This window comes from Miscanthus floridulus, chromosome 2 (assembly GCF_019320115.1).
Source record: "Miscanthus floridulus cultivar M001 chromosome 2, ASM1932011v1, whole genome shotgun sequence".
Classification (NCBI taxonomy): Eukaryota; Viridiplantae; Streptophyta; class Magnoliopsida; order Poales; family Poaceae; genus Miscanthus; species Miscanthus floridulus.
This window is the reverse complement of record NC_089581.1, coordinates 1,993,671-2,015,912: the sequence shown is the minus strand read 5'-3', so window position 1 is coordinate 2,015,912 and position 22,242 is coordinate 1,993,671. Positions and strand designations below refer to the sequence as shown.

The 22,242-nt window shown below is 45.8% G+C and overlaps 3 protein-coding genes and 1 pseudogene across 10 annotated transcripts; 3 read left to right on the top strand and 1 right to left on the bottom strand.

The window, feature by feature from the left end:
• The first annotated feature begins 1,019 nt into the window (after nt 1–1,019).
• Nucleotides 1,020–2,308, top strand: LOC136513887 (uncharacterized; annotated as a pseudogene).
• A 2,243-nt stretch (nt 2,309–4,551) lies between these two features.
• On the top strand, nt 4,552–9,916 carry LOC136514768 (uncharacterized). 8 transcript variants are annotated; one of them, XR_010773857.1, is made up of 13 exons: nt 4,552–4,901; nt 5,135–5,187; nt 5,639–5,807; nt 5,908–5,971; nt 6,299–6,378; nt 6,507–6,660; nt 7,079–7,140; nt 7,334–7,396; nt 8,196–8,254; nt 8,340–9,014; nt 9,126–9,160; nt 9,270–9,316; nt 9,402–9,472. XR_010773857.1 is itself a non-coding variant. In XM_066508487.1 (13 exons), the coding sequence occupies exons 1-13, from the start codon at nt 4,755–4,757 to the stop codon at nt 9,766–9,768; spliced, it is 1,218 nt and encodes a 405-aa protein (XP_066364584.1). In that variant the 5' UTR covers nt 4,552–4,754; the 3' UTR covers nt 9,769–9,916. The 8 variants fall into 8 exon arrangements, 5 of the variants coding, with proteins under 5 accessions (XP_066364584.1, XP_066364580.1, XP_066364612.1 ...); XR_010773861.1 differs by lacking the exons at nt 9,126–9,160; nt 9,270–9,316; nt 9,402–9,472 and having other exon boundaries at nt 8,340–8,421; nt 8,621–8,685; nt 8,780–8,871; nt 8,952–9,073; XM_066508487.1 differs by lacking the exon at nt 9,126–9,160 and adding an exon at nt 9,750–9,916 and having other exon boundaries at nt 5,639–5,798; nt 8,340–8,421; nt 9,402–9,629.
• A 401-nt stretch (nt 9,917–10,317) lies between these two features.
• Nucleotides 10,318–11,637, bottom strand: LOC136514816 (small ribosomal subunit protein bS6c-like). The gene is made up of 2 exons (XM_066508521.1): nt 11,161–11,637; nt 10,318–10,707 (listed from the first exon to the last, which is right to left on the bottom strand). The coding sequence occupies exons 1-2, from the start codon at nt 11,551–11,553 to the stop codon at nt 10,462–10,464; spliced, it is 639 nt and encodes a 212-aa protein (XP_066364618.1). The 5' UTR covers nt 11,554–11,637; the 3' UTR covers nt 10,318–10,461.
• Nucleotides 11,638–18,966: 7,329 nt separating this feature from the next.
• LOC136514760 (uncharacterized) lies at nt 18,967–21,916 on the top strand. Its single transcript, XM_066508476.1, has 3 exons — nt 18,967–19,052; nt 19,187–20,171; nt 21,591–21,916. Exon 2 carries the CDS (start codon nt 19,218–19,220, stop codon nt 20,163–20,165), a length of 948 nt encoding a protein of 315 aa, XP_066364573.1. The 5' UTR covers nt 18,967–19,052; nt 19,187–19,217; the 3' UTR covers nt 20,166–20,171; nt 21,591–21,916.
• Nucleotides 21,917–22,242: the final 326 nt, after the last annotated feature.

Below are 22,242 nucleotides of genomic sequence, written 5' to 3'. Positions count from 1 at the left end.
AGAGCCGTTATACCCCTTCATTGGGCAAAACACGCTCTGACCGGACGCTCCGGTCAAACTGACCGGACGCTGGCCCTCAGCGTCCGGTCGCCCGATGGACGCCACGTGTCATCCCCTTCAAACGCTGTTCGTCAGATTCCAACGGCTATGAAGCTAACCGGACGCTCCGGTAAAACTGACCGGACGCTGAAGCCCCAGCGTCCGGTCGTTTCCAGTAAGCTCCCTAAGACATGTTTTTCCGACCGGACGCGTCCGGTCCACCTTGACCGGACGCAGCCAGCGTTCGGTGCTCAACCCTAGCCTACTGTGCCGTCTGACAGCTCGACCGGACGCAGCCTTTCAGTGTCCGGTCGCTGAGTGACCCAGCGTCCGGTCAGTAGACCGACGCCAGCATCATTTCGACCAACTCTATTTCAACTCTAACTTCTTCACCCTTGCTCCAATGTGCCAACCACCAAGAATTTTGCATCCGGCGCAATAGAAAATAGACATTTCATTTTTCCAAAAGCACCGAATCCGACCCAAACCCATCTCAACCCTACAAGCACCTTGTGCACATGTGTTAGCATATTTTCACAAATATTTTCAAGGGTGTTAGCACTCCACTAGATCCTAAATGTATATGCAATGAGTTAGAGCATCTAGTGGCACTTTGATAACCGCATTCCGATACGAGTTTCACCCCTCTTAATAGTACGGCTATCAAACCTAAATGTGATCACACTCTCTAAGTGTCTTGATCACCAAAACAAAATAGCTCCTATGGTTTATACCTTTGCCTTGAGCTTTTTGTTTTTCTCTTTCTTCTCTTCAAGTTTAAGCCCTTGATCATCTCCATGCTATCACCATTGTCATGTTATGATCTTCATTTGCTTCTCTACTTGAAGTGTGCTACCTATCTCATGATCACTTGATGAACTAGGTTAGCACTTAGGGTTTCATCAATTCACCAAAACCAAACTAGAGCTTTCAGCCATCCATCTTCTCTAGACAAACGAGGCTTTTTCCTGTGTGCCATTATGAAAGATGCTCCATTCCTAAATGCCACTAAAAAGTTCATACGGACTCTGGTGCCATGACACTAAACTTTCTTGTCCTCCACACCATTCCATTCGCCTTCTGTTAGGTTTCCACCATTTGCTAGCCCTGACATGTGGGCCTGACCAAGAAAAATATACAAAATGCCCCCTCTCTCCCAATCAATGCTGGTCCCGCCGCATCCAGACCCTGCCTCTCATTCCCTACTCCGCCGACACCCACATCCACAACGGCGCCTCCTCACCTCATTCGCCTCCCTCGCCTCACCACCCACCCCCACTGGCGCTGGTGCCAGTGCCGTGCCAGGCCACCGAGAGTAGGACCAACGCCCATGCCTCCACCTCCTCCAGCATCGTCTTCTCTGCCAGCGAGGGATCACGTGATCGAGTTCGGCAAGCACAGGGGCCAGATGCTGGGCATGTTGTCGTCGTCGTACCTCTGGTGGGTCGTGGCCGAGCTCGACTACGGGGCCACCGCGCCGTGGGTGGGCCTCGCACGTGACATTCTCGATGACCCCGTCTACGTTGACCGCGTCGAGTGAGAGCACGCGCACCGCTTCCTCTACGGCGATGCTGATGGCTACGACTACGCTTTTGGCGACAGCGATGATGGGCCGCTCTAGGAGATGGCCGAGCGCTTCGGGTGGGACCTCTCCGACGAGGAGGGGTGGGGCCACCTCGACTTCCGCCTCCTTAGCACATCCTACGGCGATCGCATCCCAAGGAAGGGCACCCGGAAGAAGCAAAGCAATAGCTCCACCAACGGCGGTGCCAAGAAGGGCTCCCTGTTCGACGCCTCGGACGGCGCTGGGGGGAAGCGCAACGAGAGGAGGGAGCGGGTGCGGATGAGGAGGGAGGAGTAGGTGAGGACGACCAAGCGGCACGTGCAGGAGGTCATCCACATCGACATGGAGGCCGCCTTAGCTCCGACACGAGCGGTGCAGGCATAGGCGTTGGTGCTCCCGAAGAAGCGACCACTGCCGTCCCAGGTGGCGCTCGTGCAGCGCTGCGCCTCGGGGGCTAGGTTCCGGCGGTGTTTCCCCGGTGTGCGGCTCTGGCCGTGGGGCAAGTTCACGGCAGAGATCCACGACCCACGCCAGCAGAAGTGCCTGTGGCTCAGTACATTCAACACCACCGAGGAGGCCGCCACTGCCTATGACGACGCCGCGCTCCGCCTCAAGGGCTCCCACATCATCACCAAGTTCCCGTCCTCGGCGCCATCTTTCCCCTGGTCGCGCATGAGGCTCCACCCTCGCAGGGAGAGCCCCTAGAAACGATGGAGGGTGCCATGTAAGAAGACGGAGAGGCTCTCGCCCCAGCCCCGGTGAAAGGTCCTAATGGCTAGAGGGGGGGTGAATAGCCTAATAAAAATTTCTACAACAACACTTAATAAAAGGTTAGACAATTATGAGGCGAAGCAAGTGTTGCGCTAGCCTACTCAAAATACAAGCCACCTACCATAATTCTAGTTTAGATAGTGTCGATTCACACAAGAGGTATGACACTACCCTATGTTAGTGTGCTCTCAAAAGCTAATTAAAGAGCCACACCAACCAACCAAGCAAGCTCTCGCAACTAGTTATACTAAAGAGCTTGTCAACTAGTTTGTGATAATGTAAAGAGAGTGATCAAGATAGTTATACCGCCTTATAGAGGAGTGAACCAATCAATCACAAGGATGAATAACAATGAAGATCAATCACCTCGGAATCAAAGGATGGACACAATGATTTTTACCGAGGTTCACTTGCTTGCCGACAAACTACTCCTCGTTGTGGTGATTCACTCACTTGGAGGTTCACGTGCTAATTGGCTTTACACGCCAAACCCTCAATAGGGTGCCGCACAACCAACACAAGATGAGGATCACACAAGCCACGAGCAATTCACTAGAGTACCTTTTGGCGCTCCTCCGGGGAAAGGTCAAGAACCCCTCACAATTACTATGATCGGAGCCGGAGATAATCACCACCCTCCGCTCAACGATCCTCGCTGCTCCAAGCCATCTAGATGGCGGCAACCATCAAGAGTAACAAGTGAAATCCGCAGCGAAACACGAACACTAAGTGCCTCTAGATGCAATCATTCAAGCAATGCACTTGGATTCACTCCCAATCTCACTATGATGATGAATCAATGATGGAGATGAGTGGAAGGACTTTGGCTAGGCTCACAAGGTTGCTATGTCAATAAAAATGGCCAAAGATGCGAGTCATAGCCGGCCATGGGGCTTAAATAGAAGCCCCCACGAAATAGAGCCGTTGTACCCCTTCACTAGGCACACTGCGCTCTGACCGGACGCTCCGGTCCATTTGATCGGACCCTGGACTCAGCGTCCGGTCCACTGATGGACGCCACATGTCACCAGCTTCAAACGTTGTTCGTTAGATTTCAACGGCTATGAAGCTGACCGGACGCTCCGGCAAAATGGACCGGACACTGGAGCCTCAGCGTCCGGTCGAGTACAGTAAGGGTCCAAAACCGGTTTTCCTCGACCGGACACGTCCGATCCACCTTGACCGGACACAGCCTAGCGTCCGGTGGTAAACCCTAGCCACTGTATTGTCAAGTCAGCGCGACCGGACGCAGGCAGTCAGCGTCCGGTGCATTTGGATCCAGCGTCCGGTCACTTGATCGACGCTGGCATCTTCTCCGTTCTCTTTACCCTTGCTCAAATGTGCCAACCACCAAGTGTATCACCATGTGCACATGTGTTAGCATATTTTTACAAATATTTTCAAGGGTGTTAGCACTCCACTAGATACTAAATGCATATGCAATGAGTTAGAGCATCTAATGTCACTTTGATAACCGCATTCCGATACGAGTTTCATCCCTATTAATAGTACGGCTATCAAACCTAAATGTGATCACACTCTCTAAGTGTCTTGATCACCAAAATAAAATAGCTCATACAAATAATACCTTTGCCTTAAGCTTTTTGTTTTTCTCTTTCTTCTTTTCAAGTTTAAGCCCTTGATCAACGCCATGTCATCACCATTGTCATGTTATGATCTTTATTAGCTTCTCCACTTGAAATGTGCTACCTATCTCATGATCACTTGATAAACTAGGTTAGCACTTAGGGTTTCATCAATTCACCAAAACCAAACTAGAGCTTTCACCCGGCCCTGGCGGTTGCGGCGCCCGCGGCGCTGGATCCGCTGGCGGTGGACGACCCCACCCTAGTCTGCCTGTTCGCGTCGCCGACCTCCCTTCTCCATTACGCCACCGACGAGGTGCTGGCCGCACCCGCCCTACCCGTGTTCGAGTTCCTCTATCCTGAGGCATGGCGCCGGAGGAGCAAGAGCGCGACGTGCGTGGGGAGGGATTGGGAAGGAGGGGGCATTTTGTACATTTTCCCTGGTCGAACCCACGTATCAGGGCTAGCAAACAGTAGAAATAAGTTGGAGTTGGACGGAACGACGTGGATGAAAAAAAAAAGTTTAGCGTGATGGTATCCATGTGAATTTTTTAGCGGCATGTAGGAGCCTCTTTCGTGATGGCACCCGTGGAAAAGCCTGGAGACAAATCCCCCGACCTCATTCCTTCCTCTTCTTCCCCTCCCCGACTCCCCGTCTCCGGAGAGCAAAGCGTCTCTCGCTAGCGCGTTCAGTAGAAACCCTAAAAAGGAAAATAAAACCCCGCCTCCTCGCCTCGCCCGTGGAGCCGCACTCCCCTCGCCGGGGGTAGGGGCTACAGGGCTCGCCGCCCGCCATGGACGCGTTCCGGAAGCAGCTGGACGTGCTCATGGGCGCCAACCGCAACGGCGACGTCGAGGAGGTGAACCGCAACTACTACGACCGCGACGTCTGCCGCCTCTTCCTCGCGGGCCTTTGCCCCCATGACCTCTTCCAGCTCACGGTATCCTCGTTTTCCCCTTTGATGTTTTGTTTGGGAATTTTAGTTAGGTTTTCCGTTTTGGGAATAGGATATTATCTCCTTAGTTTTTTAAAAACTCATGGATGGATGAATGGAATGTTGGGTTGGTAATGTTCCCATGTGGTAGTACGTGGAACTAGTTCAGTTTTTCAGGGTAAAAACTAGATGTAGTTCTCTTTGTGCTGCTGTCTGACCTAATTATCTGGTGATTGCAGAAAATGGATCTCGGTCCTTGTTCTAAGATTCACTCCCTTCAACTGCGGAAAGAGTATCCTTCATTTTACATCATTACCTTTGTTTTTTCTTCTCTTAGATGCTGTTTGGTTCGGTGTTTTTGCCCCCGCAACGCATCACACTGTTATCAGATCACGTAACTTATGTTTGGTTAGACTGAGCCGGAATGGATAACGGAGGGATCAGATACGGGCAAGTGCAATGCGGTTACCGCTCAACTCTCGGCGTTATCCGATTACGCGTGCGCAGGAGCGAGCGACTCCCGCGAGTTATCCCGCATGTGCGTTTGCTGCTTAGGCAAATAGAAACCGTTACATATGCCAACCAAACAAATGGCGGTTTTAGCTGCATGGTAACGGATAGCACTGGTTTCCAATTACATTGCCGTTGCCAGTTCCAGAGCTGAACCAAACAGCACCTTAATTGTTTTTTGGGATTTGTTGTGCAAAGTACTGTATAGACATGTTTTCCTCAGCTGTTGGTAGTTATGAAGAAGCGATAACAAAGGGAACAGAGAATTTTGATAGAGAACTCGAGGATATGATAGAAAGGCTCATTGTGGAGTGTGACCGGAAAATTCAGAGGGCCCTGAAACGGCTTGCGGATGATGATGCCAAGGCTGCTATTGCAATATCCGTCTCTGAGGTTACTCTGGTATCTGCCAGTACTCACTTGTATATCAATTACAAAAGTTTATTTGTAACGGCAACTCTTGATTTGAGCTGTATATTGATTATATTGTCAATGTTCACAGACGGATGACATACTGCAGCTGTCAAAACAGATCAAGGAAAAAATGATTGAAGTCGATGCCTTTGGTAATTCATCTATATTTTTATTTTGCATTTTTTTGCCCACTCTTCTGTTTGCTACCTTTTCAAAATAATAGATCGAGGCAGATTCAATAATAAGTTTAATTATTTTGGGAGGACTCATAGCTTCTAGGGATTAGGTGCAATTGTGTTGTTACACGATAGGGAGTTAGCCTATGGGGGTAGCACTACTAACACCATGATTGTTACACAATAGGAAGTTAGCCCATGGGGGTAACACCAATTTATGTTTGATTAGTGAAACATAGATATTGTAGTTTGGCCTCAAGTTTATGCTGCAAATAGCTGAACTAAATTCAAATGTACTGACAGATTTTGAAGGGAGAACTGATGACAAAATAAAGGCCCAGGAAGTAGTGGAAGAACTCAGAGCTAAAAGAGCTGATATGCAGGTATTAATTTGATTCTTTGAAAAGTAATTTTTTTAATTCTTATATTGATGTTATTGTCCCAGCACAAATTATTAAAATAGTAGTACTTTAGTTTTAATGTGGTAATTGTTTTTTCTATTTTGCTGCAGGCTACCCTCTTGCTTGATGCTTTTAACAAGGACAGAGCTTCATTAACTCAGCCTGTTCCACCTCCTCCTCTGGCAGCAGTGCCACCACCGCCTCCACCCGATGCTCGTACTCAAGAAATGATCAATGAAAAGCTTAAGAAAGCTGAAGAGCTTGGTATGGAAAGCAATGTGTTGAATTGCTTTACTTTGCAAAGTAGCATGGATTAGTGGTTTGTTTCTTATAGGTGTATCTGTATTTTTTAACTGGGGCTAAGTTTGGCCGACCTTTTCTCCTAGTATATCTGTATCATGAAGTCAACCACTCAGTTAGGTAATATAAAATCAAATAGACTAACGATATGCACTAGTGAGGTTTTTGGCAAAAGTGAGAAGCTGAGGAGATAACTTCCATGAGAATTTTTAAATGACATGACATAAGGCTATAGTTGGTATATGTGGCACATTTTGATTTCTACTAGACCTTTTCCAGAACATAGGCAAGTTTTCTGTAACTAGCTCTTTTGAAAATTGGCTATCTAGTCAGACTTTATAAATATAATGTTATTGTATTTTAATGGTTGTCGTTTTGGTAGGTGAACAAGGCATGGTTGATGAAGCTCAGAAAGCTTTGGAAGAGGCAGAAGCTCTGAAAAAGGTAGGCAAATAGCCATTACTATCTGCACCTTAAGTTAGTATTTTTAATGTTCCTTTTACCAGCCAGTTTAAGTAGTTTGTGTACCTTGCTGTGAGCTGTCTCAGACAAGGGTTTATGACACTGGCATTATTACGTTTATCTTGTTTAATGATCCTTGACTGATGGATAACTTATTTTTTACTCTTATTATTAGCTGGCGCCACGTCCGGAGCCACCTTCAGACCCTTCTAAATATACCGCTGCTGATGTTCGGATTGTGAGTTTCCACACAACCAATAATTATTTCGAATTAAGTTGTCATTGTTTGATAGTATTAGTTTGCATAGTATCGTCATCTATTTTTTCTGTTAGCATCATTGGATGATAGCTTTTGTGGCTTATGAGGTAACCCTGGTACAAAGGCCTGTTCAAATCGGTGGCTTGAGTGATGCTGACATAATTCTTGTATTGTTTTGTTTACCGCAGATTCAATGTATATTTGTGTTTCTGTAGCTTAATCATCTAATGGGAAGACTGATTTTAAACATAAGTGCAATCGTGTGTTGAAAGTAAATTAACTTGCATAGTTCACATTTCCTGAATGTTTTGATCAGATATTGTTCTAGAATCCTCTCAGTTTATTAAGCTCTTAAGTGCACAGTTGAATCTTTGCGCACTGGAAATTTATTCCTGTCATGCATGTACCTTGTACTAGCACATTTCCTCCACAAAACGATTCTTTCTACAACATATGCATTACGTACCTAGGGTTTCAATGTCTGTAAGGCACTTATTCAGCATCAACCCTTTGTGGCTCATGATTTTAAATGACCTTGTTGTTATGTGCCTCATGTTTAGATCATACATTGCTATGGATTTCTTGGTAGGAATGGCTTGCACATGTAATTGAATTTACCGTTAGAGGTGCTTGTGGTCTGCACTGCCTTTTTAATGTTTAACTGTTTAAGGGTCGATGCTATTTTGTTACATAATTTTTGTCTTATTATCTGTATCTATTTACATCATGATGCAATGCTAGATACATAATTGCTAATGGTACTTTGTTTATTTTATAGACTGATCAAAAGTTACGCCTCTGTGACATATGTGGAGCATTTCTGAGTGTATATGACAAGTAACGCTTCTAGCCCTTTGTACTCCCAAAAATATCTGAAGATGTCAAATTGAATATTTATCCTAAGCTGAAAATATCTCAACAGTGATCGACGTCTTGCTGACCATTTTGGAGGGAAACTACACCTAGGCTACATGCTGATTCGTGAGAAACAGAAAGAACTTCAGGTAAATTCCTGCGCGCCCATGCCCAAAGTACAAGTAAGGTACTGGAGATTTATGAAACAGATTAATGGTTCCAGGGTTTCCAAACCTTAAAGACATAAATAGAACAAAATTCGCATTCAGTTTGCCCATCATCAGAATATGATAATCTTGATTTATTCCCTTATCCTCAATCTAAATCTATCAAGGTGCAATTTATCAGGTGCTGAGTGTAATGTACCATTTTCTGCTTTAAAGAGTTACTCTGTTTTGGGCCTTTTGGCATCTGTGAGTTTTCTTATCTCAAGAGCCTCAAGGTTCTCACCTTCCCTATATATTATTTGATTTCTCACATTGCCGGGCACTATGGTTGTTACGATAGTCATTACAGGAATTAGTCCATATTGCGTGATTGGAATCTCATGCGATCATCTTCATACCCATGGCTACAACAGTCACTGTCTGTTGACAAATGTAAGCATAGGAGCGTGCAGGCCATGGTATGAAAAATCATGTTTACTTAATTGTGACAAACTGCTCATGTGTCTGCTTAGTATTATGTTGGGCAGAAGCTGGAGGTTGCTTTTCTACTGCCTGAGCCATATTATGTAGACCAGGTGATAAATAGTACTGGTTAAGTTATCCTGAAAGCACATTCCTTTTGCCAACATTTGCTGTAAGTGACAACTTGTTCTGTTTTTTTTTTAATCTGCTACCTCCTTCATAAGTTTGCAAGATATATTTTCCTGAAGCAGCCTTGCCTGTAAAGTATCACTCGCCCTTTCTTTTGGAATGTTGTCTCTGATTTTAAGTTTGCCAAAATATCACCATTTCTACTGTCAATAAATAAAATTTATTATGCCATCTTGCAGGAGCAGAGAAATAAAAGGAGGACGGTCAAAACTGAAGATGATAGACGGTATGGCATTCCATATTCCACATCCTTATTATTTTATAGTCAGCATCATGGTGGTTATCTGAAAGCATGTATTTGGCGTTTTTAGATCAAGAGAGCACAGCAAGGATCGCAACGGTCGGTCATCCAGGGATAGAGATTCAGAAAGGAGAGACAGAGTTGAGTCTCGAGATGGTAGAAGAGATTATGATAGGGATCGTGATAGACGTCACGATAGGGACCGTCGCCATGACCGTGATCGGGATAGGGATTATGACCGCTCCCGCGGACATGATTCAAGGAGAAGAGAGCGTTCACGCTCCAGGGAGCGCAGCAGGTATTGCTGAATAATAGGCGACTTGCATGTTAGAGCTACTTTCTTAAGTTCTGTGCCTTTTGATTTGAAACCATTTTACCTCACATCGTTGACTAACCAGGTATTTGTTCCTAATTTCAGGCGCCATGAGAGATACTAAATGTTGCTCCATGGCTGACAGATTTTGGAGTGCTGGCGTCTGTTCAAGATATGGTTTGAGTTGTGGTTTGTATCTTCTGAAGGTTGCTGCTCAAGAAATCCGAAAGTTAATTTTGGTGCATTATGCATCATGTCGTAGCGTCGTACTGTTTATTATACCAATTTTATATGCCGAGAACAATCGCATCAAAGGAAGCTTTGGAAACCGACCTACTTGACGCTAAATGCGCTTGGACCTTGGAGTGTTAAGTATTTAAACGCGTCTGGAATCAAATGAAGTTGTACTTGCGGACGAAATGGCTTTACTCTAATTCGTGCAATTTCTTTCTTTATTATTATGTGCTGGGCTTAACCTTAGCTGTCTCTGCACTCGTCGAGTCGTCGTATCGCTCATTCCCACAAATTACACTGTACATTGTTGCGCTGTTGTAAATTTACGCTGGATTTGTTCAACAGAGGGCATGCTCTGTCTGATCACCATTCGAATCTGCTGTACGTAAGTGATCCTTTGGTGAACGACGACCAGGCGTCCATTTTCAAGAACCACCAAGAAACAGACCAAAACATTTTCCCTCATCAATCATGGCAAAGGCCAAAGGAGGCATACATCTACTCGCGGTACAGCAGAATTCTTGTATGGTACGAACAAAATATTCAAGGCCTGATGAAGCTTTCCATCCCACCACCATTGTGTCTAGACGGCCTTCCGCTGGCGGACCTTGAAGCTGGTGGAGCGGATGACGTCGTCGTCGGCGTTGAGCCTCAGCTGCAGGGCGTCCATGGACTCCGGCTTGGTGAAGTAGGTGATGAGGAGGTAGATGCCGTCGTAGTAGGTGGACGGCAGCCCGGTCCGGCTGTTCCTCTTCCTGATGCTGTATGCCAGCGGGATGACGCCCCGGTTGAAGACCTCCACGTACATGGCGCCGCCGGCGACGAGCAGCTGCAGGCACAGGGAGGGAAGCACCAAGCTGAGCAGGAATGGAATGGTACGCAAATGGCAGGGGTAAGGGTGATGCTGTGGACATATTATGACCAAATATGCTAGTGACTAGAGTACTTACAGTCACAAAATTCAGGATAGAATAACGATTAACATACATGGTGATTGATGGATAACCATTACTTCACTACACTGATGGATGCAGCAGAAGTTTATTGGAAAGGAGGAACACAATGGATCTGACGGACGAAAAAATCAAGATCGTCTCGATGAGCTATATGTAGCTTACTAATGTCATAATCTGCTACCGTGTTCCTAATCTTGTACTGCAAAATGTTACTGTGAATACTTCCACACAACTATGGCTTCGAATCTCTCTGCATTTTGCCATTTTCTATACCCATTTTGTGTGCTTATAGAAATCCTAATATGGGGTGGAGGCAATGCGATTACCTCCTCGTAGCGCTGGATGAAGGCGAGGCGCTCCTCCTCGGACATGTCGGGGCGGAGCACGACCATGGTCTCGTACTGACGCAGGCCGGGCGGGCAGGGCGGCATCTCGCGCTCCTCCAGCGCCAGCGCGGCCTCCGCGGCCGACATCCCGAGGCCGCCGCCGCCGAGCCCCAGCCCCGGGCCGAACCCCGACTCGTTGCCGACCTCCTCCTCGTCGGCGCCGCCGGCCGCGGACATCGCCGAGCCGCCGTAGAAGGACGCCGCGTAGCCGGTGGAGACCGCGCGGGCACGGGCGGAGGGGAGGCGCAGCAGCGCGGCGGGCGGGCAGGGGCGGAAGTGCGGGAGCGCGGCCGAGGTGGAGGAGAGCGGCAGGAGCGCCATGGGTGGCGGCATTGGAGGGACCAAAGGGGAGCCGAGCAGCAAGGGGGCGAGACCGCGAGAGCGCAGGGCAGAGGAGGCGCTGACGCTGTTGGTGTCGCGTCCACTCGATAGATAAGGATAGGACACCACGCGCCCTGTTTGGAGTGCGGTGAAAAACGACCGCGTTTCAAACACTTTTTGACTGTGAGTTTTAAACCAAAATTGTTTGCGACTCTACGAGAAATTGAACCAACGGTAGAGTTTATTTGAACTACGAGCGCATGTTATGCATTTCTCCTATATTTTAGGTGCATGATTTATTTTTTCATCTAAGCAACATGTGTTTTTATCATTGTTTGATGTAGACAAAACCTTCGAATTGTCCTTTTAATTGTGTTAGTTGGTTGTCTAAAATTGTTTGGAAATTTAGGCACCTAAAATATGGCAACTCTCCCATAGTTATTGAGCATATAACACTGACCATTCTACGTATAGGCCTCGTTCGACATAACATCTTCGGCAACTTCATAAGCTATTAGAAGTTGTTTTATGCCAAACAGATCTATTTAAAACAGTTTTACATGTGATGCTCTTTAAAACATGCTCTCATAAGGGATTGGTATGAGATGAAGCTGAAAATAACTGTCACTTCCAGCTTCAACTTGCTCCGTGAGCCCAGCGTAGAATTATATGAGATTATGTCTTACTCAATTTTACATATTTTTGCACGTAGACCTATTCTGCCAGAACCGTTTCAGCCCCACCGATAAAGAAACAACTACTTTCATTTTCACCGGTGAAAGAAATAAAGACTACAGTTGCAACCCCACAGATAAAGAAACAACCACTCCACTTGACTGGACAAGAGAACGGAGACTACGGTTGCAACCCCACCGATAAAGAAACAACCACTCCACTTGACTGGACAAGAGAACTGGGACTACGATTGCTTAGGACATACCAAATTATGGTTTGTAGCCTTGGTTTGGCCAACTAGAGGCACACCCCAAAGACATGCAGGGCCTGTTTGGTTTGTGTCTTAGTCTATTACGTCTGATCTTCGGCAAACTGACTGCTAAAAAAATGTGGCGAAGATACTCTTTCATATAGTTTAGCACAAGAATAAGTCTATGTCATGTGGAATAGATGTGCTAAAAAAGTGTAACACACCGTAGTAACAGCAGTGCACCAGACCGCTACCAGAAAAACTATGGCCTAATGCCTAATCAACCTTTAGCGTGCCAGTTTTGGTCACAAACCAAGAGGGGCCGCGGTGTAGAGCCTCGAGATGGAAGCGATAAATTGCTACCGGCACGGATCAATGGTATTGGAAGCTCATGATCCATCCATCTCTGACCTCTCTATGCATCTTTTAATTGCTTTTAGTGAAACACTTGTGAGCTGGCCATCCACGGATTGTTCCTGACGAGTCCTTCGATTTTTGCTAGATAGATGTTGCCGACCTGTTGGCTCTCCGCTCCGCTCCTCCGATCGGCCGTCGGCGACGGCGATGGCTATCGCGCAGGCTGAGCTGTGAGCTGTACTGACAAAAGGGTCGGTCCACCCACATTCATACACGTGCTTGCTGCCTCTGTCAGTCTCAGTCAGCACCAGTTCACCATGCCAGTGGCCTCGTTCGCGGGTCCGAAACTTGACTGAAACTGACTGAAAAACATTATTCTGGCTGAATTGTTGTGAGAGAAAAATACTATTCTGACTAAAAAAAGAAGCCAAACAAGCCGAATATGGGATAAGCCGAACAGGTCCAGTGCCTTCACAGCACAGGGCTGGCAGGCTGGACACGCCGAGCTCGCCCACCGACCACAAGCCCACAAGGCCACGACCATCCTCGCGGGAATTCTACGTGAGCCATAAAAAAAATCGTAATCCTCTGTGAACCACTGGAAGAGTTTATCGGACTGCAGCGTCACTCCTCTAACCTTTTTTTACTATCCATGCCACTACCGTCAAATTGAGCTCTAATGGTATCAAACTGCAGGTGTGACAAGTCGAAAATACCCTTAAGTCTAAATATGTCATTATTTTTTTAGCATCTTAACGACTTCTCCTATGACTAAAAAGAACGAAGCGTGGACACTTTTTGGTGCGACAAGCAAACGTCGTTATGTCGTCCTGCCTCCATGTGATCCCACGCGCGCCTTGCTCCGCTCTTCCTTTGCTTTCCCCGCTCGCAGACGCTGCTTGGCCCGACGCCGTTGACGCGGACGCCGCAGAGCTCCGCGCCGTCTTCCTCTCCCCTAGCCGCGACGCACGCGCCTCTGGTTCTCCGTCTTCTCCCGTGCTCAATTTGCTTTCCTTCGATTCTCCATCGTCTCCTGCACCTCGCCCTCTCCGCTCCCAGCCGCCGCCCAGCTGTCATCTTCACCGACCAGCCCGCTTGCTCCTCCCCTTCACAGATACTGTGGCAGCCCCGCCAATACTGGATCTGCCTAACATGAAGGGGAGTGGGGCAGCGGTGGACATCGTTCTCCGGTGGCAACGACTCAGCCGCCGCCGCCACCGCCTCCTCCTCCCTACGCTAGGTGCATAGCCCTCCATCTTCGGCACTTTCGCCGGTGACGAGCACCAAACAGGTACACGCGCACTTCTCTTCCGTTCCTGCTGTGCGAAATCGACCACCCAGACCCTAGCTATCTGCTGCTATGATTTCTTCGGTTTGGGTGTTTCGAGGTTGCCGCGCTGATTTGTGTGCATTTGCTGATTAGAATCGAATTATTGTTGGAACCCTACAAGATAAGAACGACGCTGATGAGGAGGATCCACTGTCCTCACAAAGGGACATTGACGATATGGTTCAAGAATGGCGATGACGACGACCATGGTGACAGTCTGATTTTTTGTCGCAATTTCTTCATGTTGTCGACTGTGACTCGCGCTGGTTGTGGGATGTGTGCTTTTCCACCCGTCAGGAAGTTGTTTTGCTTCCTTATTATTCGAATTATTCAGTCTTTTATGGTTTCAAAAAAATCCCCAATCCATCGTCCATGCAGAGCAGTTTGGTTGGTGCTTGCAGCAGTGATGATTATTATGATATAGGCTCAATGTTCTTCTAATTTGTTATGGTTTGCTACCCCTAATCCTAGATGTGCTGATTTTCACACCCAAGAAATACGAATATAGCTTATGCTCCCTTCTCTTCCTGGTGCTCAACATCAACTTTTTTGCTCTCGCAATTACCTTCTGAGCAAACCTGTACTTCTTTTAGTTACTTACGTCTTAGTTTTGTGTCTATTTTCATCGTGTTTCCTTTATACTGCAGGTAGCTCTGTTCATGGTGTCTAAGATGTTTTTTCCCTTATTATTGAAGAACTAAAGTTATTTATTTTATTGCTGTTTAACCATTATAGCTGATCCTGATAGCTAATCTTTCGTGTAGCCCTGCTGACTACGTTGTCCGTGCCACAGAGCCCGTTAAAGAAATCTGAAAGAGATCTCTCATCTCCCTCATAAACGAAAAGCTTCAATTCAGAGTCATCGGTGTTTGGGTCAGCTCAATGTTACCTTCCCTATCTTTGTTCCTCTCCTAGGAAACCATGAATGCATACATTTAATTTGTTAGAATCGGCATATTATAGACATTATTAATTTTTGTTACCCCTTGGTATAGAATGCCATGCCACCAAGTGGATGACACTGGATGCATCGAGTTCTTTATCATATTATGGAGAATGAACATCAGGATCCCAAATGACCCACCGTGAAGCACTGAGGCGTCATCGTGCAATGCATCCTGATAGTACACCTATCTCTATTTCTGATGGTGCCACCTCTCTTCATGCTACCTGGTTCACATCTCTCCTCAAGGTATTCCTGTTGTTGCTCTCCAGTGAAATGCATGTTCAGGCCACAAACAAATGTTGTCGCATTATCTTCCAGACTTAACCCTCTCCAATTGACCCAATACCTTTTAATGCTACCTCACAGAGTTTCCAGGAGATGAAACATCTGTTGCTTCTGCGATATGTCAAAAATGTAGAGCAGGTATGATTCTCAAGTGTAACAGTCAATTTTTGCCCTACACATATGGTGCTCATCTAATCATTTGAGTTCCCCTCAACACATGTTATTAGGCCAGCTATTTTCATACCTATTATCGGTTATATTTGCAGAAATCGATGCAAATTCAGGTGGGGAAATCCTCCTTGACCATTCAAACAAAGGTAAGATCGTTATCCAATATGACTGCTAAATTGTGTGGTTGTAGTATAGGTGATTGAGTGATATATAATTTGGAGGCATGAAGCAACTAGAAACATTGAAATTGAAATGAATTGTATCTATCTCCCATAACTAAAAAGACTAAAGAGTGGATATTTTTTTATATAACATTTCAACATGGCCCCATGGTTCTACCTACTGTGATCCAGCACCTCCTCACCAACAAAATTGGAAAGAAAATCAATCACGCAAAATCGGAAAGAAAAACAATCACGCACGCGAGAAAAGGAAATTTGGATCACTGATAAATGGATGTAGCTTAATGTTTTTGACACAGCTAAATAATGATTATAGAGAGCCTTTAAGTTTCATTGGAATGGATGTGATGGTACAAGTGTTTTCCTTGCTAAATTGGATGGTTTGGTTGTGTAAAATAACGTTATGCAGAGATCTATATATATTTGATTTGGTTGGAGAGGGTGTATATTAATTTTATCACTGTTAAATTGAAGCTTCTTAACATACTGAGAGTAATACAAATGTGCTAACCATCAGATTCATTAATATGTATCTAACTTTCTTTTCATTAGCTTTTATTTGTTTCATTAAATTTTCACTGTCATGTCCTTGTTTTTACTTGTGCAACTATTATTATTATTATTATTATTATTCCCTTTCTAAAACTAAGGTCGCTGATTGCAACCAGCAGCCTATGCAAGCTTGTCAAAATGACAAATCATGACCAGCTATGCGGACACACTAGCGGTGTCGTCCAATAGGCAGTGACTGTTGAGATGGTAATTTTTTTGTTCAAGCACAACATTATGAACAACTGTGGCTAGAGTTGGTGACCCTATCATGCCATCCGCCCTCCCCGTGAATCCGAGCACCGTGTCCAGCCCTAGGTGTTTAAAAGGATTGCAATTGTAATCATGAATCACATGTTTTAATCTGCTTCAAGGCAATGCAAGTTATTTCTAGATTTACGCCAGCCTGCAAATTCCACAGTGAGGTATGTGGTTATGGCATTCAAATTCCAACTCTGACCTGGTTTACAAGATTGATTTATTAACTAGCAGTGCTTCTAGGATATTTGGGGTTAAATTTATTTTTGATTAATTCATGTATATGAAGACTAACTGATGTGCTGCTAAGGTACCAGGCTGCTGGGAAATTTGGGTTTAAATTTATTCTTATTTAATTCATGTATATGACAACTAACTGATATGCCGCTAAGGTATCAGGCTAAGAGAAAGAGAAGATCAGTAAACTAGCAAACTCCATTAATGAAACATGCGGCAACGACCTTACTTGTCAAATTAAAATAATACTATGAAATCACTTATATTTTGACAGAAAGACAATTTTGAAAAGAAAAATAGTAGTGCACCGCCTTCACCCTTTACCACGATTGGCCCTAGGAAATCATCCAATGAGCCACTATACTGTTTTAACCATGTTTATAAACCCTGCTCGATATATGTTTGAGTTGAGAATTAGTTTTTTAATGTCTAATTTGGTAATAGAGTCGCTATATAATGGACTTGCATATTGTGCCATGTACCCATTGTAAATGTTTTTGCTTGCTACCCCCTGTATGGGTATGTTGAAATAAAATTATGCATGGGGTTATTTCTCGTATTGCCATAATGTTAGAAAGGTAACAATACAAGTTTCTAAACTAACAAGAACATATGTGATGTTCCTTCTCTAACGCATTTTTTGCCTTCATCTTAAGTAGGTCCAGGTTGCAATCCTACAATGGCAAGGCGGCGGCAACACTAAGACACAAGTACACGAGCGTGGTGAGGGTAGAGCTCTGTTAGAGATGCAAACATGTGGATCTAGGGTTAAGAAGAGCGGTGTTGGTATGTAATTTGTCTTATATGAGAATAAATTAAAATCTCAACGTATCACTTTATTATGAGGGAATTTAGACATTTGGTATCATCTACCTAGGAGCTTTTTTGTGAGAATGACATACACGTTCAAACTTAATCATCATTGTATTATTTTGTTGGACAACATTATCGTGCGAAAAAATCCCTTGGGTCGTCTGCCAAACCCTGCGACCCCTTCCCTCCAAATGCCACTCCCTGTCGACCCCACCTCAGTGATTCTTAGAAAATGCCACCTAACAATTAGAGTCCAATCACGCGCCCTCCCCGTCCTCACGATCCCTCTCCCTCACGCCTTCCACGCTCGTCCCACGCCACCGCCTGCTCTCCCTCCTTGCCGCGAAGCCGTGCCGCCACTGTAAGCTCGTGCCGAGAAGGAGAAGGCCCGCCGATGGAGCGCCGAGAAGCAGAAGGACCGCCGAGAAGGCCCTCGCTCGAACGTCGTCGTTCACACTCGCGCCGTCATCCTTGCCCCACCCCGATCAGCTAAATATCCTAAAGCCACACATATTTATACGATTAGTATAACATACTTTGTTATTAGGTTTTATGATAGATTTTTCAAGACACGTAGTATTACCCATGTGACAGACATTAATATTTACATATATACTCGAACCTGTGTACAAGATGGTATGGAGATGCGGACGGAACTTATTCGTGGATTTATTGGCGCACGAAAGAAATAGGATATCGGAGATTTGTTCATACCGATATAAAACATTATCTTCGTCGCATCACGAAAAAGGTATATACAGTAGAGTTGGTGAGCCTGCGATGCCGCGCTCTCCGTGACTGTGTTTATTTCACGAACTTTGCTATTTGGATTAAATGTCACTTTAACGTCAATATTTAATTTCATAATATTGTTATCTTATCGTGCGATCCATGTGTTTTTAGTACAATTGTTTTGATGTCCCGTAGTAACGCACGGGCACGCTACCTAGTCAAATAAAAAAACTCAAAACTAGAAAGTTGTAGATCTCGTCGAGATCTATAATTTTTATATAAAAATTATCTTTATTTAATTCCGCAAAAAGATATGATTTGATATGATTAATATATCTTAGAAAAATCATATTTTTTGCGGTATTAAAAGATGATAATTTTTATATGAAAATTATAGGTCTCGACGAGATCTACAACTTTCTATTTTTGAATTTTTTTCATTTAAAGTCGTTAAGATGTTCAAAAAAAATTAATAATATATTTAAACTTAAAGGTATTTTCGACTTTTCACATCTACGATTCGATATCGTTAGAGCTCAGTCTAATGACAGTGGTACGGAGGATAAAAAAAAAGTTCGAGCATGAACTTTTTCAATAGCGCGTATTAGATTGCGATGTTTTTTTAATGGACCACGAGGAGTCCCCCCCCCCCCGCCCGACCATCCTTCCCAGCTTCCCGCAGGCACGCGGTTTCCACTCGCTTCGTCCCCTGCGGATCCCCCTCAGGTCAACCACCACTCCTCCCTCTGCCCCCTCTTTATCTCGCCCTCGCCTCGCGCTTCAGATCTCTCTCGTCCACCGATCTGCATCTCACGCACGCTCGCGTTCTTGGCTTGCTTCCACCTTTCTTTCTCTAGCAGAGTAGCAGCCTAGCAGAGGCGAAGAGCGAGCATGTCGTCGTCGGCGGAGAACGACCCCACGGTGACGGTGACCGAGCGCGGCAAGGACAAGCACGAGGACGCCGGCGACAAGGAGCAGGGCGGCGGCGGCGGATTCATCGAGAAGGTGAAGGACTTCATCCACGACATCGGCGACAAGATCGGGTTCGGCAAGCCGACGGCCGACGTGTGCGGCATCCACATCCCGCACATCAGCCTCCACCGCGCGGACCTCGTCGTGGACGTGCTCATCAAGAACCCCAACCCGGTGCCCATCCCGCTCGTCGACATCGACTACCTCATCGACAGCGACGGCCGCAAGCTCGTGTCCGGCCTCATCCCCGACGCCGGCACCATCCACGCGCATGGCCAGGAGACCGTCAAGATCCCCATCTCGCTCGTCTTCGACGACATCAAGAGCACCTACAAGGACATCCAGCCCGGCAGCATCATCCCCTACCTCGTCCGCGTCGTGCTCCTCGTCGACGTCCCCATCATCGGCCGCATCAAGATCCCGATCCAGAAGGACGGCGAGATCCCCGTCCCGTACAAGCCCGACGTCGACGTCGAGAAGATCAAGTTCCACCACTTCTCCTTCGAGGAGACCACCGCCACGCTCCACCTCAAGCTCGAGAACAAGAACGACTTCGACCTCGGCCTCAACCTGCTCGAGTACGAGATGTGGCTCGGCGACGACAGCATCGCCTCCGCTGAGCTCACCCAGACCGCCAAGATCGAGAAGCAGGGGATCACCAGGATGCAGGTGCCCTTCAGCTTCAGTCCCAAGGACTTTGGATCCGCTGTCTGGGACATGATCAGGGGGAGGGGCACGGGATACACCATCAAGGGCAAGATTGATGTCGACACTCCCTTCGGCAACATGAAGCTGCCCATAAGCAAAGAGGGTGGAACCACCCGCATCAAGAAGGACGACGACGACGATGACGATGATGACAACTGAACTGAGGTACTACTACTATCTGCTGCCTGTTGATCTAATGCCATACTACTAGTCAGTACTCTTTTCTTCTTCCAAGATGTTTCCAATTGTTCATATGGAGTATTCACCAGTCCAGTAAGTACTAGTCACATCTCTTTTTGACTAACGAGAATGCCAGTGGAAAAGAGACAGCTTTAGCATGAGCATGAATCTTTTTTTTTTTAAATTTGATTTTAGGTCTGTTAACAAGCTAAGTTCTGTACTACTACACGATGCAATAGCCGAACTTGGTAGGCTTAAGTTTCCAAAACTTGACCATTTTGATGATTTGTAGTCTTTCCATGGACCACCTGTACTGAAAAGCTAGTCTACTATGACCTCATTAGTGATTAGTCATAAAGATTTTACAAGTACTTATCTGAACTTGTTATGCTAGGCGATGGCAACTGAGGTACTACTACTAGTATCTGCTGCCTGTCGATCTAGTACCATCTTTGTTCTTCCATGTTGCCAATTCATTCTTTCGTATGATGATTCATCAGTTTAGTACTTGTTATTATTTTTAGTACTCTTTGACTAACAGAATACTAGTGGAAAAGCGACAGCTTTAGCATAAGCATGAATCCTTTTTAATTGATTTAAGGTGTGTTGACTAAATGCAATATCCGAACTTGCTAGGCCTTTGAATTTCTAAAAATCCAGAATTTTGATAGACACTAGAAAGAAGGCCGGGCCTGGTGCAAGCGGTAGAGTCTTACCGCCTGTGACCGGAAGGTCCCGGGTTCGAGTCGCGGTCTCCTCGCATTGCACAGGCGAGGGTAAGGCTTGCCACTGACACCCTTCCCCAGACCCCGCACAGAGCGGGAGCTCTCTGCACTGGGTATGCCCTGATAGACACTAGAAATAGGTGTTACAAGTTGTCATTATGAAACTCTGCATTCTCAACATGGATCACTTGTACCGAAAAACTTAGTCAACTATGACCTTATTAGTCGGAGAAATTTAGCAAGCACTTGTATGAACTTGTTATGCTAGATGATGATGTGTGAGTCATATATTCAGTGCATGTCGATATACAAGATTTTATACTCTGTTCAAATGTTTAGACTACACACACTGTTTGATTCAAGCAGAGATATGCGTTTGATGAACTTATAGAACATGTAGCATAACAAGATAACATGCCATCTGGACTAGGTTGTAGTTGTAGAGACCAGGTCGTTAGTAGTAACACAATCACATGTGAAAAGTTGAAGAAAAGTATGCAGTGCAGGACTGCAGGCAGTCGCTATGTCTGTCAGTTGTTGATGGGAGGCTTTGGGTATACAATCCTGCAAGTAGTAGTAGATTGGTTTGCTGTGATGGCATTTCCCTTGCAAAATCGTTCACACTGGTGGCCTGGAGCTTGCTGAACACTGTTTCTGAACCACCCTACCATTGTTGCAGGACTGGAGCGCTGTTGTTACCTTTCACACAAAATGCAGCAAAGCAGAGAAAGATGCGGGGATCGTCATCCACCTGATACCCTTGGGGCTAGTTAAGCTCGTGCCGTAGCTTATGGTGTCTTCTTGTTTTGCATTGTCTGAACATCCTCACTTCGTCAGTGTACGTCGTGGTGCCGTGCGTTGTCCAGTTTGAGGTTTCCTCTGTGTAGTCTCCTGCGTGAATTCCTTCTCCAAACTTTGCGGTTGGAACTGAAGAATAAAATTCCATGACCCTCCTGGTTCTTTTGTGGGTCTGGTTGGAATAGCTCCTGCCTGAAATGTTTGCGCTGCTGTGATGGTCAAGTGCCAATGATATCCTGAAATGAACTTAACACTTTTATCCATGCAGAAGCTCACGGGCAAGTCATTAATAATCCACACCTGTTTTCATGGGGGCTGTGTCTGCTTCTCTCTTTCCTTTCTTTCTTTTTTCTTTCTGAAATGCTTGCTTGGCATCTCATTGTGAAGCTTCTGCCCTCTCTGAAATGCTTGTTTGGCATGTCATTCGACGAAGGAGCAAAATCATCCTGTTCTCGAGTGAAAGGAACTATCAATAACTTTTTTTTTTGAAGAATGGAACTATCAATAACTTGCCACCTTACAATTTCACCAAA

Bases quoted from the DNA above. Each gene is read 5' to 3' on its own strand.
- LOC136514768 (XM_066508483.1), top strand. From the start codon at position 4,755: ATGGACGCGTTCCGGAAGCAGCTGGACGTGCTCATGGGCGCCAACCGC. The intron at 6,379-6,506 runs GTATTAATTTGA...ATTTTGCTGCAG, and splicing joins CTAAAAGAGCTGATATGCAG to GCTACCCTCTTGCTTGATGC. The intron at 6,661-7,078 runs GTATGGAAAGCA...TCGTTTTGGTAG, and splicing joins TAAGAAAGCTGAAGAGCTTG to GTGAACAAGGCATGGTTGAT.
- LOC136514816 (XM_066508521.1), bottom strand. From the start codon at position 11,553: ATGCCGCCACCCATGGCGCTCCTGCCGCTCTCCTCCACCTCGGCCGCG. The intron at 10,708-11,160 runs GTAATCGCATTG...CTGTGCCTGCAG, and splicing joins TCATCCAGCGCTACGAGGAG to CTGCTCGTCGCCGGCGGCGC.
- LOC136514760 (XM_066508476.1), top strand. From the start codon at position 19,218: ATGTCGTCGTCGGCGGAGAACGACCCCACGGTGACGGTGACCGAGCGC.